Source organism: Hippopotamus amphibius, chromosome 14, assembly GCF_030028045.1.
Source record: "Hippopotamus amphibius kiboko isolate mHipAmp2 chromosome 14, mHipAmp2.hap2, whole genome shotgun sequence".
Lineage (NCBI taxonomy): Eukaryota > Metazoa > Chordata > Mammalia > Artiodactyla > Hippopotamidae > Hippopotamus > Hippopotamus amphibius.
The window spans coordinates 62,481,775-62,496,663 of record NC_080199.1 but is presented as its reverse complement, the minus strand read 5'-3'; the positions used below and the strand labels follow the sequence as shown (position 1 = coordinate 62,496,663).

At 39.7% G+C, this 14,889-nt stretch overlaps 1 protein-coding gene across 1 annotated transcript in view; it reads right to left on the bottom strand.

The window, feature by feature from the left end:
- SETDB2 (SET domain bifurcated histone lysine methyltransferase 2) overlaps positions 1 to 14,889 on the bottom strand; it is a 92,885-nt gene that overhangs the window by 7,755 nt on the left and 70,241 nt on the right. The window contains exons 13-14 of the mRNA XM_057707207.1: positions 7,988 to 8,095; positions 3,063 to 3,196 (exon numbers count right to left, since the gene is read on the bottom strand). Coding sequence (XP_057563190.1) covers positions 3,063 to 3,196; positions 7,988 to 8,095 — 242 coding nt within the window. The remainder of the gene's footprint in view (positions 1 to 3,062; positions 3,197 to 7,987; positions 8,096 to 14,889) is intronic.

Here is a 14,889-nt window from a genome sequence, read left to right as displayed (position 1 = left end):
GTTTTTCATGCAGGCTTAACCCTAAATATTTGTTAAAAACAAAACTGCAGTTCAAGCCTGCGTAGTTACTGGAGCCTGTGCCAGTGTCCCCTGTGCCCCTGAACCTCAGACAGGTCAGTGTGCTCTCTGCAGGGGTGAGTGCTGACTACATATTTTGAATAATACTTGTTCATATATAGTGGTCAGTGGGATTTTACTGTATAAAGAAAATACCTAGAGACCAACAGCTAAGACAAATTTTCATCGGACTACACAAAGTTCTGCTGATTTTCAACAATAAGCACAAAACTGCATGCCTTAATTTGGGGGGAAAGTAGTTTTTTAACTCAACAGGCATTTCCCCCAGATCTTAGACTTGCACTGCATGAGCCTACAATTGATCAGTGCCCTAGAACAGAAGGAAGAAGCAGAGCAGCTACAGCAAAGAAGTGCGGTGAGTGAACCTGAAGGAGCTGCTCAGGCCCCGTTTTCTCTCCAGGCTTTCTTCCTCCTCAGCCCCCAGTTCCCTTCCTTATGGTGCGGACCCTCAGGATGCAGGGTCCCCCTTGCCTCGGGGGACTGTATGAATTCTGCCCGTCTTATACCAGTCCCGCCTCCTCCATGCAGTCTTCCCAGAAACCCCACCTGCCCCCACCCCCCCCAATTAATATTAATCTCCTCACCCTTTGGATTCTGGTATCTCGGAGCACTTTTGTTTGCCAGCTACTTATTTTTTTTTATGGAAAATTTCAAACATATATAAAAGTGGAGGAGATCTGATGAACTCCTGTGCCCCCACCCATCACCCATTTTCAACAATTATCAGCTGAGGGCCAGGCCAGCGTCACATAAATCCCCTCCTGCTCCCATCATACCATGTGCTCCTACTAGTTTTGACCTTCTGGTCCTCCCATGAGGTGATGAGTTTTAGTTCATGTTTTGTTTCTCTTTATATTCTCACTGCACCTAACAAGGGGTCTTGTGCATGACAGCCACTCCGAATGTTTAAATTCAATTTTAAAATGAATAAAAGTTCACCTAATACTTGATAAAACTATGACAAGATTATTTTATGGAGTTTCTATTGGTTCTTCTAATATATGATCAGTATTTTTTCAGATTTTAAGGTATAGCAAGAACTTGACTCCCTTTTGTTTGACCTTGTAGCTCTGCTAATAATAGTCTTTCTAGTGGGTGACTTAAGTCTTTGGAGAAGTCATAATAGAACAAGCTCTTTGGGAAGGTAAATAATAAAAGTGAAACAGAATACTAAAATCCACGAGTTTCTCAGCAAATCAAATATAAAAAAGAATATAAAATTAACATATTTACACATTTCCTGTCTAGTCTCAAGCAAGAAAATACCTATGGAATGTGTAAAATCAGATTTTAAATTATTTAACAAACTTCTTTGAATGTTAGGCTTGCCCCTATTTTAGGATCTACGGCCCCTAAGCTTAAAGAGGATATGGTGTGGAAGAGCAAAGACTCTGGAGCCCTGAAGCCCAGCTCTGCCACTTACCAAATGTGTGGACTGCATACAAATTACTGCCTCTAAGGGCCTCAGTTTCCTCATCTTTAAAATGGGGATAATAGTATCTACCTTGCAGGCTATTATGAGTATTAAACGAAATAACATTTGTAAAGTACTTTGAGGCATTCTGGCATAAAGTAAGTGGTTAATAGATAAAGTAATAAAAGTGTTCCAGCACTTTGATAAAACTGGGGATATATGTATGTCCACAGAGGGAAAAAAATCTACCCTCTATATGGAATTTTAAAATATCCTTTAGGAATATAACAGATCTTACAAAAATCATATGAAAAATAATCCTCCAGGAGGGATAAATTAGAAGTTTGGGATTAAGGCATACATACTACTATATATATCAGTGAAATAGATAACAAGGACCTACTGTATAGTACAGGGAACTATACTCAATATTTTCTAATAACCTATAAAGGGAAAAGAATATATATATGTGTATATGTATAATTGAATCACTTTGCTATACACCTGAAACTAACACAACACTACATCAACTATATTTCAATTAAAAATAAAAATAACTCTCTCATAACACTAATCCTATTATTCAGATACTATGAGTGAAAAAAAAGTATATATTTCACTGAAATTTAAAAAGTCCAGTTCAATCAGAATCTATTCACACGCCCCAAAGAAGTGAGAAGTATCTGCCTGGCCCATCAACATTAGACCACTGTTCTCTGTTTAACTCCATCTCATAACTTTAAAAAAGGTCAAAACTAACCTCTTGACCGTTATTTCCTTCACCTTTATGTGACATATTCTAGACTGCATCTACATACAAAAAAAGAGTTCGCCGAACATGACCTGAATCAGTTAAAAACTGGCTTACTGATTTCTTCTGACTAAATTGTATAATGACTTAACTGAACTGACTTCTTTCATCAGAAGGAAGGTCAAGTTTCTTCCTGGATAAAACAAATATACTTGTATTGGACTTGAAATATGCCTTACTGGGTCAAAGGTAACATCAAAGAATTATTGAAAAACAAGGAACAAGATTTCAAAGCCAAAGGCAACACAAACAAGGTAAGTTTATTTAAGGACTTAACGACTGATAACTATTTGCTGCATAGTTTCTTTATCAATTTTAGAGGCTATTTATAGTTAAGAGGGTGGTGACAGAGGTGGGAAAATACATTCATTTGGAGCCAAGATGGGTAAAGCATGGACCTGTGACTAACAAGCCAGGCTCCTTTTCTGTTTGCAAAAAAGAGCACGTGTGAACTGGTTCCCAGCCTTGTGGCCACCTGTTAGGTCACTTGTGCCACTATGACAACCAGTGCTTTCTACGAGGAGAGAAAGGACGCAGGGACAGTAAAACCCGAAACAAAACCAACCTTGTTTGTTTTCTTCCTATGACACTTAGGGAAGGTGTTTTAAAGTTAGGTTCCCACCTGGGCATCTCCCAAACCACATTTTTACTTGGAAACCATTTGCATAAAATTAGCTTAAAAAACATCTCCATGTCTTAATCTAACCCTTTCTTACTCCAATCCCCCAAATGTGGCTTTAAAACTGCTTTATTATATACTTATAAGTTCCTTCAGATCCGTCAGCTTGTAGAACTGCGTGGTCATTCTTGGCACAGAAAAAGTGGTAACTCTTGTGACAGCATTTTAAATCACATCCCACGGTGGCTCCTTTTTCCCCACAAAATGTGCATTTCTACAGAAGAACAGATTTTACTGAGTAAGCACCTGTTTTTTTTTTTTCAGAAGCTTTGTTAAAATTTAAAGTTAAAGATGCCATCAAATATTATTTTTAAGTTGGCAGCCCTAATGTCCTCAGCTGCAAATACTGGGTCCTGCCATTTAGCTGCTCATTTTGAAATTTCAGCAAAACCTCAACTAACTGGAATGTTTTGTAACGATCCGATTCAAAACAGAAAACCCTTTTCTTCCCCAAACCCCTCTCCTCTCTTTTTAAAAGAGATTTCTAAAAAGCAGGGTTGGCAACACTGTCCAGCTCTAGGCAAGAGGTTCTGCTGGGGACACGGAGCCTGTGGCGAAGGGCAGCTCCCGGCAGTGCTACTAACAGCTGTGTGACCTTGAGCCAGTCCCTTTCCCTCTCTCAGACCCGGATTCCTCCCTGGGGGTGACAGTCTCACAGAGGCACTACTGAGGAGACGTGAGAGAAAGGAAGTCTTTGGCATCTATACAGAAAGGCCAAAAATGTCCAAAAAACAAAGCGAAAACAAGCCCCTGAGGAAGCAGCTTTTTTCTTTGTTCAATTCATTTGATCTCTTGCTTTTACATATCAGTCTATCGGTCTGACAGGAAGGTGGGGTAGATGGCTAGGAGGACGGTACGTGGCCACGGAAACCTGACTGTTTGGGGGAATCTGAGCCGTGACCATGGCTGGTTTACATCACGCTCTGGCTGGCTGAAGTGGAAGCACAATGAAACCACCTAGCAGAACTGGAGGTGATAGCTCACACCGTACCCCTAGGTGAGCGCAAGCAAGTACATAAAATTCCAACATGGCTGAGAAATTAGGTTGTGCCAAGGGCAGAATTTGAAGTCAGAGAGCAAAGAATGATCCTTTAATGTTGGGGGGCCATCTGACTATATGTATAGGAAAGAAAGTTAGACCCCTACCTCACAATATATTCCCAAATAAATTCCACATGGATTAAAGCTCTGTATTAAAAATAAGTATCTTAAAAAACCTACAAAAAATGAGAAAACATAAGAGAAAGAAAAAAAGTACGGTATTGAGGTGAGGAAGGCTTTCTAAGCAAGGCAGGAAACACAGAAGCCACAAAGAAAAAGACTGACAGATCTGACTATATAAAAAACTTAAGCTCCACGTTTAAGGTGATAGATACCATTAAAAAAAAAAAAAAAAAAAGGAAGACTGTTTGCTGCATAGCTGGTAAAGGGTTAAGACTCTGATAACCCACAGAAAAATGGGAAGAGGCAAATCACAGAAGAACACTGACTCACTGAAAGACTACAGAGAAGCTGTGGCCTGGCAGGCCCCGTTCTAGGAAGGGGGAAACAGTGGTGGATAAGGTACCTGCCTGCATGAAGTAGTGAACCTTCTAGTGGAGACAGACAATGATCAAGGAAAGCAAACCTGTGTAGAGAATTAAGGCAAAGTGACAAAGTGTCTCCGGGTCCCTACTTCAGACTGGGCGGCCAGTGATATAGAGGGCTTCCCTGAGGAGGCGACATAGAAGATTAGATCTTAATAATAAAGAGCTCCTAGTCTGCATTAAAACAGGGGGAAGGATGTCGTAAGCAGAAGGCCTTATGTTCTTGTGGCAAGAATGAGTTTCCCCACTGGCAAGCTTACAGGAAGGACAAGAGGGACCGGTAGTGTTGCTGGAGCAGAGAAGAGGCAAGGGAGAGAGTCTGAGCTAAGATCCAAAAGGTACGTGAGGGCTGGGTCATGTAGGGCTTACGAGCCACAGTGTTGAGTTGGGGTTTTATCTTTGTGCAAGAGGAGGGTAAACCGATTCACAGTTTAGAGACACTGTTCTGGCGGCTGTGTGGAGAATGGTCTGGGGAGGGATGGGCGGGAGAGAAAGCAGGACACGTATCCGTGGTGTTCAGCAACCGTCCGAGAGAGTGAGATCAGCCTTCACCACGGTGGGTGAGTGGCAGTGAGAAGAGGAGGATGCGAGGTCTGTAAGGTGATGCTGCTGGGCTCGCTGCTGGGCTGGGGTTGAGGGGGAGATGATGGTGCATACATGATGTGAGAAGTGAACAGGTTTGGGTGAATCGTGGGTATGTGTGTGCAGGGGATGGAACTATTCTTTTCTGGCCAGTTTAACATGAGATGCTATTAGATATCCAGGTACGTCAGGTATGTCAGGTTGGTCGTCAGGGCTGGAGACAGAGTCCCGGCATACGTATGGTATTGACGCCACGGGAACTGGATGAGGTCATGCAGGAAGGATGTTCAGACTGAGGAAGGAGCCCAGGACAGAGCCTTGGGCACTCCAAACTGTAAAGGTTGAGCAGAGGAGGAAAAACAGCCAAGGCACCTGGGAAGAAGCAGCCAGAACGGGAAGAGACATACTAGCAGAGTGTGTCCAGGAAGTCAAAAGAAGGAAGTGCTTTAAGATGCAAGGCAGGGACCCCTGTATGATGATACTACTGACAGGCCAACTAGGGTCGGGCAAGCAACACTGTAATTGACCAGCTTTTTGTGTATAAGAGAGAGTTTTTTTTTTTTTAAAGATGACATGATCGTTTGATCATGTTTCTATGCCGGCGAGAAAAATCTAGTAGAAAGAAGGGATACTGATGTGAGGGGTGGAGGAAAATGCAAGCGCCTAGTCCTTAAGGAGGGGTGGGGGGATGGCTCCAAAGCCCAAGTGCAGGACTGGCTTTGACAAGAGGGAGGTCTGAGAGTCTGGGGACAGGCTGGTGTGTGGTGGTTTGGACAGCAGGAGTTCCTGTCTAATCATTTCCATTTTCTCGGTAAGAATCAGGCAAAGAAATGTATGATACCCGGAGTGAACCCTAATGTAAACTGTGGCCTTTGGGTGTTTCTGATGTGTCAGTGCTGTTCCTCCGTTCTAACAAATGTCCGCTCTAGTGGAGGATGCTGACAAAGGGGAGACTGTGAACGTGTGGGGGCAGGGGGAATACAGGAACTCTGTACCATCCCCTCAGTTTTCCTGTGAATCTAAAACTGCTCTAAAAAATAAAATACATCCAAAAAAAAAAAAAAGTCATCAACTTGGGAATGGGAAGTTGGGGTGGTTTTAAAGAGAGATGAAAGGATATGAAATAGTAAATGTGGAGGGTTGGAGGGTAAAGTGTTGATGGTCTATTTGAGGTTTATGGCCATGAATCTAAGATCAGTCAAAAAATTTGTGGGTTTTTCTCTGGTTAACTTCTCAACTGCCAGTGCTACTCAGCTCCTGCAGACATCAGACAGACGCACTTCCCCAGGCCGGGGCTTTGCTCTGTGAGTAAGGAGGGCGTCCAGGGGGTTTGCGAGGGAGTGACTGCTGCGCTGGACAGCGGCCAGGGAACACTGAAGAACTACTGGCGCTGGGTGAGCCGGGAGAACGAGGATGATTCCTAAAGAGGGGTAATGTTCAACCTCTCCAGTGATCAGGGAAAGGCAAGGTAAAACTCTGAGAGACTGGCAAAAATCAACAAGGTCTGTGACATTGATTTTTGTCAAGGGCTGGGAGAAGTGCTCTTTCATCTACTATGTACAGAAGTATAAAGTGGTACAGTCTTGCTGGGGAATAGTTTGTCAGCACATTTCAAAGATTTTAAAGGGCATTCTCTTTGACTCAGCTGTTCCACTTCTAGGAATATGCTGTACAGCCCTGCTCAAACCAGCACACAAGGATGATAAACAAAGATGTTTTCTGCAGCGTTCACTGTTAAGAGTGAAAACCAATGTCAACTCATTACCTAATGGCGGGGAATGGTTTCACACCTTCCAGTACATCCTATGGAGTTACATAGGGTCAGTAGAGAGAATGCCAGGGAGAGTCCTATGCTTACAGTTCTATGAATGTGCCACATCTTCTTTCTTGCCTTCCACACTTTTGCGCACCCAGTTCCCTCTCTCTGGAATTCCCTCTTCCCCATCTTCATTCCCGCCCTCCCCCATCCCCAACTAGGAAGGCTTCCTGAGCACCACCTGTGCTGAGCTGCCTGCTCACTGAGCACCCTGTGCTGACGCTTCTCAAAGCACATCATGCAATGTGGAAACTGCCCACGTATGTGCTGACATCTTGCAAGGACTAAAACGAATGTTTGCTCCACATCACTAACCTGATTGTGGATTGTGGTGGTGGTAAGGGTATTAGTGCTCACGGTTGCTATACTGCTGATTAAGCTGTGAAGGGCCTGTCACAGAAGGAGTCTACTGCAGCAGACCCAGTAGGGTAACTACTCAGCATTCTTCCTTCCCAGGGGCAGCTGACCCCAGCTCCAAGGGTAGATCCTGATTAGTTATGGTCGTGTCTAGCAACTGATGCAGTGAGAGGGGTGTGGCCTAAACTTTCAGAAGGGCTCTTATTCCATGCATGGGGATGAACTTTCGATAGGAACAAGAAAGCCTGATGCTTCAGCTGCTGCCTGTGGCTACCCTATGATCACAAAGGGACCAGCTGAAAGGATGATGGGCGCTTGATGACATCCTTGAGCCACCAAATCAACCAACCCTGAAGCCAGTTTTTCCTCTGGCTAAGTGAGAAAATAAGCATCTTTTTTTTTTTTTAAACCAGCTTGACTTGGAGTTCCTTCTACTTAGTGCCAAAGCATTCTACTCATATCTACTTTGCTGATGAAGCATACTGTAGTTTCTTTTAGAATATTAAAATATTCAGTTGAATCTAAGTTTCCAACACAGGTCCTACTTCTTTCAGCTCTCCAAGATGCATCTCTATCCCTGGTTTATCAATCAAATAGACTTTCTGTTGAAGGCATCACCAAGGGTCTGTTTGTCTTTGTGAGTAATAAAATCATTGATACTTACCAACTGCCTTCCTCTCCTGATTTCTTTCTTTACTGATTCCACATCAAAATTTCTATCATGATTACACGGGTCATGATCCTCACATTCCACAAGTGCTGAGGAATACAGCTGCAGATCGGGAAAAGAAAAAAGCCCAGAGTGTGCACAGAGTAATGTTGAAACCTACAAGTCAGAAAATGGTACCAAAAAGTCCTCACCAGGATTGGAAGATGGATTGGGGGTAGAACAGTGACCACCTTTGGGGGAATGGGAGCAGATCTCAAGTCACCCTGCTTTTCTTTGGGAGTGGTCTTGATCCCCAGGCATGTTTTATACTGCATAACCCTGACCTCCAATGGCTAACGGGACCTGGTCGGGACCCTGATCCCAAGCTAGGCCAGTCAAAGTCCCTGTTCTAGGAGAGTGGAACAGGCTCTGAGCCACATGGTCAGAACAAGTCACTCTACAAAGAGAGGACAACAAAAACGAGGGCTAGAGAGGACGTCCTGGGTTCCTGATGGCTTCCCAGCTCCTGTTTCTTGGACCCACCTGTGTGCCTGCCTTCAGAAGCCACAAAATGCCCCTGCAAAGTATTGCAAAGCCCCTTTTATACTTAGGTTGGCTTGAGTTTCCAAGATCTTCTTGAAACCAAAAGAATCCAAACCACTCTGAATGAAAGATCAACATTATACATATATTTAAATAATAAGGGCATGAAAAACACAAGATAAAAAATTTCTGACACTGGCATAGACAAAGATTTCTTACAAAAAGCAGAAACTATGAAGAAGTGATTAAGTTGGAATTCATCAAAATTAAAACTTTTTGCTCTTTGAAAGACATTGCTAAGAAAACAAAAAGGCAAGCCAGAAACTGGGAGAAAATATTCACAATTCACATATCTGACAAAAAACATATATCCAGAATACAGGAAAAACTCTTGCCACTCAATAAGACAAACAATTCAATTAAAAATGGGCAAAAAATCTGGACAGACACTTCAGAGGAGAGTTACAAATAGTGAATAAGCATATGAAAAGATGCTCAAAATCATTAACCCTCAGACAAATTAAAGCCACAATGAGATACCAATACACACTCACTAGACTGCTTAGAATTAAAAGACTGAAAATACCAAGTGTCCATGAGGGTATGGAGGAAATGAAACTCTTACACATTGTTGGTAGAAATGTAAAATGATGCAATCACCTTTAAACATACACTTACTTTATGACCCAGCATTCCTCTTGTAGGTATTCACCCAAGAAATAAAAGCATATGTCCACATTTAAAGAAGGCAAGAATATACAGTGAAGAAAAGGCAGTCTCTTCAATAAGTAGTACTGGAGAGCCACATGTTAAAAAATGAAATTAGAACATCTTCTCAAATCATATACAAAAATAAACTCAAAATGGATTAAAGACTGGACACCATAAAACTCCTAGAAGAAAACATAGGCAGAACACTCTTTGACATAAATCATAGCAATATTTTTTTGCATTTATCTCCAAACGCAAGGAAAACATAAGCAAACATAAACAAATGGGAGCTAATTAAACTTAAAACCTTTTGCATCAACAAACCATCAACAAAACAAAAAGACAACCTACTGAATAGGAGAAAATATTTGCAAATGATATGACTGGTAAGGGGTTACTACCCAAAATATATGGGGGTGAGTCAAAAATTATCCGCATGCTGGCTTACAGCAGATAATTTTTGACTCACCCTCATACAAACAGCTCATACAACTCAACATCACAAAACAACCAGATTAAAAAATGGGCAGAAGACCTGAATGGATTTTTCCGAAGACAACATACAGATGGCCAACAGGCACATGAAAAGATGCTCAACATCACTAATCATCAGAGAAATGCAAATGAAAACCATAAAGAGCTATCACCTCACACCTGTCAGAACGGCTATCATCAAAAAGACCACAAACAAATGTTAGTGAGGATGTGCAGAAAAGGGAATTCTTGTACACTGATGGTGGGAATGTAAATTGGTACAGCCACTGTGTAAAACAACATGGAGGTTCTTCAAAAAACTAAAAAGAGAACTATCATATGATCCAGCAATTCCACACCTGGGTATACATCCAAAGAAAATGAAAACACTAATTCAAAAAGATATACACACCTCAGTGTTCATAGTAGCATTATTTACAATAGCCAAGGTACAGAAGCAACCTAAGTGTCCATCAACAGATGAATTGATAAAGAAGATGTGGTACATATATACAATGGAATACTATTCAGCCATAAAAAAGAATGAAATTTTGCCATTTGCAACAACAAGGATGGATGTGGAAGTTATTATTAGTGAAATAAGTCAGAAAAAGACAGATACTGCATGTTATCTCTTATATGTGGAATCTAAAAAAAGTAACTAGTGACTGTAACACACACAAAAAATATGTCCACATGAAGACACATATTCAGATGTTCACAGCAGACTTATCTTAATATCTTCAAATTGGAATTAACAAATATGTCTATCAACAGGCAAATGGAGCAACAAATTGTGACAGACCCTTACAATGAAATATAATGTGGAAATAAAAAGGAACAAAACAGCAATATAAGAAACACGTGGGGGACTTCCCTGGTGGTGCACTGGTTAAGAATCTGCCTGCCAATGCAGGGGACATGGGTTCGATCCCTGGTCCAGGAAGATCCCATGTGCTGCCGAGCAACTAAGCCCACATGCCACAACTACTGAGCCCACACGGTGCACTACTGAAGCCCATGCGCCTAGAGCCCATGCTCCGCAACAAGAGAAGCCACCAAAATGAGAAGCCCAAGCACCACAACAAAGAGTAGCCCCTGCTTGCCACAACTAGAGAAAGCCCATGTGCAGCAACAAAGACCTGATACAGCCAAAATAATACATAAAATTATTTAAAAAAAGAAAAAGAAACAGCATGGAAGAGTCTCCAAATACTGTAATCAGCAAAAGAAGCCATCTCATTTCACATGAGATGAGAAAGACAGGCTCAATCTATAGCAGCTGGGGTGGGGAGGAAGACGTTGTAAGGAGGCATGAGGGAACCTTCTGGGGTAATGGAAATGTTCTACATCTTGGTGGCGGTGGTGGTTACATTGGTAAATACATGTCTTAATACTCTTCGAACTATACATTTAAAATGAGTGCTTTTTTAAATGTAAATTATACTGACAAAAGTTAACTAAAAATAGCAAATTAACATTAACATATATTAGAACAAAACATCACAATCAAATAGTGTTACCCTCAGAGTGGTTTAACAGCAGAAAATAAACAAGAACATAACTTATTACTAACAGATTAAAAGGAGAAAATTTGAGACATGAAAACCAAATGTAACCTCTGAATCGGAATCTTTTGTTATAAAAAAAGTCATTAGGACACTTGAACCTGAAACCTGGGTGGTCTGAGGATTAGGTGGTAGTAATATATTGTTAAATTCCTGATTTTGATGGTAACATTGTGATTGTGTGAATGTAGCTGTTTCTAGAAAATACATACTAAAGTATTCAGGAAAGGAAACACATCGTGCCTCAATTTAATTTTAAATGGTTCTGTCAACAAAAATAATCAATACACGATCTATAATACGAATAGAAAAGAGTTTTATTTGAGCTGAATTAAGGACTAGCCTGGAAGCCCACTTCCCAGATTACTCTGAGAAACTGCTCTGGAGAAGCACTGTTTCCAGCACAGTTTATATCTTGTCAGAACAAAGAACATTAAACAAGTCAGCGTTACATTTCTTCAAGATTTGAAAAAAAAGAGAACAGACCAGCATGTACACAGTGAATCAGTATGGCCTTGGCACCTGGGAAGGGAGTCTTATCATCAAAGGAGGACCAGCATTGGCATCCCAGGAAGAGGGGCATTTAATCTTTATTTTTAACATGGACATTCTTTACTTCTGGTCAACGTGTCCTTTTCTCTAATAATTAAAGCAGATGTACAATGTATACTTGATAGACCACAAACAGGCTACTTTAGTTAGAATAAAATTCAAGTTAACTCAAGTTAACTCAAGCCAGAATGACCTTCCTATATCTCAATATGTGAATATTTCTTTTATCAGTTCCAACAAAAAGGTTCTTTATACTGCAACTTTTCTGTAAGTTTGAGATTAAAAAAAAATCAAGTCGTGTATATACAAAATAAAGCATCTAGCATTATGCATGGCCAGAGAAAGAGAAGGAAAGAAGCCAGAAGATCAATACAATAGATGCAGAAAAAAGCATTTCATAATATTCAATACTTTAACTTGTAGCGATCTAGAAATAAAAGGGAACTTCCTAATTTTAATAAAGTAAAAGTATTAAAAACCTAAAGTATACACAAATTTAATGATAAAATCTAGAAGCATCCCAGTAATGTAAGAAACAAGACAAGGCTCACTAAAATGCTTTTAATCACTACTATAACACAATAGTCTAGAAAAATTCAGTAAAACAAGAAAAAGAAATTAAGAGGCCCCAAAATTTTTAAATTTAGGAAAAAAAAATCATCTTTATTTAAAGATGAGGATTGTCCAAATAAAATATCCAGGTGAATCTGACTTTTAGATTTGAGAGTTTGGCAAGATTGTTGGACGAGATTAAAAAAAAAAAAATCAACAGTGTTTGTGTATACCAATAATAGCTCATTTAAAAAATGTATTAACAAAACAAAACAAACAAACCTACCCAGGAACAGGCCTAACCCAAAGTTCTAGACCTCTATAGGAAAAAAAAAAATTGTTGGACATTTTTGAAATTCATAAAAGAAGATCTGGATAATTGGAGAGACAGACCCTGTTAACGGATAGAGAGACTCATATATTATGAGGATGTCTATTTTTTCCTCAAATTCATCTATAAATTCAGTGGAATTCCAGTTAAAATTCCAATAGAAATTTTTTGTGAAACCTGATAAGCTGATCCCAAATTCAAAGTGTCAAAAAAACAGCCAAGGTTTATCATAAAATCATAGTAATTAAGACTGTTATACCGGCTCAGGGATACACAAGTGACCAATGGAAGAGAACGGAGAGCCAGAAAGAGATCTGTGCACATTTGACAATACTGTTAGAGCAACGGATAAGCACAAGGGTTTGAGAACTAGACAGCTGGGTGAGAGTCCTGGTTCAGTCACTTACAGCCCTGTGACCTTGGGCAAGTGACTTAATTTCTGTGTGCCTCAGTTGTTCCACCTTTAGTTTGGGCATAATTACAATACCTACCTCTTAGGGTAGTTGTGAGGATTAACAGTTAAATATAGTTAAGCTCCCAGAACATTACCTTTAACATGCAGTGAACACCAAATAATAACAACAGGTATCATTATTATCACTACAGATCAGTGAGGAAACTTTAGATTTTTCAATAATAGTGCTGGGGGAAGTGGTTAATCACATTAAAAAAAAAAACTACACTAAAAGTAGATCCCTCCTTTACACAGTAAACCAAATAAATTCCAGTTGCATCAAGAAGCTAAATGAGAAAAGCAAAATTATAAAGGAAAATAATGATGAATGTTAATTACATAACAAGCTTCTATATGACAGGAAACACCATAAATAAAATTAAAAGCAAATATATATAATAAATCATTAGAATTTATTTATATGTGAATAAATACATATAAGCAAAACTAAGATCTCAAAGTGTAGTCTCTGAACACAAGTCATAGAATCAAAAAACAGAGCTGCACTGAAGCACAGCAAACGAGGTGCAAGCCCACTAAGTAATCTAGGAACTGAAAATGCAAATAACAAGAGACCATCTCACACGCATCAGAGAGGAAAACATTAAAATCTCATAGTATCATGACAAACACCAAACCATAGACCCAGAGAGGCACTATAAAGAGAGAATGAAAAGAAAAGCCACACATTGGGAGAAAATATTGGTAAAATATATCTGATAAAGGACTTGTAGTCAAGACATAAAGAGCTTTTAAAACTTTACGATAAGACAACCCTATGAAACCTAATTAAATGATAACAACCCAATTAAAAATAGGACAAAAGATCTGCACAGGCAACACCAAAGAAGATATTACAAATGGCAAATAAGTGTATGAAAAGATGCTCAACACATGTCATCATATGTCCTCAGGGAATTACAAATTAAAACATGAACAACATGAACTCTCATTCATTGCAGGTGGGAATGTAAAATGGTACAGCCACACTGGAGGACAGTGCAGCAATTTCTTACAAAATTAAACATACTTTTACCATACCAAAAATAAATAAATAAATAAATTTCACAGAATCAAGTGTTGACTAGGAAGAAGAGAAACTCTGAAATACTGGAAGTCAAACTTGGTACAACCCATTTGGAGAGTAATGTGGCACATTTAGTGAGGTGCACAACGCTTCCTTTCTGTGCCCGGCAGTTCTGCTTTTAGCTAAGCGCCTTAGACCAGAAAAATTCTCCCGTGAATTAGGACCTCTACACGGATTTTCACAACAGCTAGTCAGTCACATAAAAAAACTGGAAAACCCTAAATGCTCATTCACAGAATACTTTAATGGCGATTAAATAGAATACTAGAAGATTTAAAATTAAAGGTTAGAGCTACGCTTACCAACACGGATAAATCTCAATAACCCACAGGACCTGACAGAAATTCTATAAAGTCCAAGAACATGTAAAACAATATCATATTTGCTTATAAATACTTAAACATGTGGGGGGAGCATAACATTAAAAACACAAGATAATAAGAAACACCAAACTTGTGATTGCGATTACCTCTGGCAAGGGATGGAGAGAAGGGAACAAAGAGAAGAGAGTCCTTAACTACCTATGTTTTTTTCTCTTAAAAAATAAAATCGAGCTGAAGCAAATATCATATAATATCATGATTTTATAAATCTAGGTGAAACGTCTATAGGTATCTGTTATATTTGAAATATTTAATTAAAATA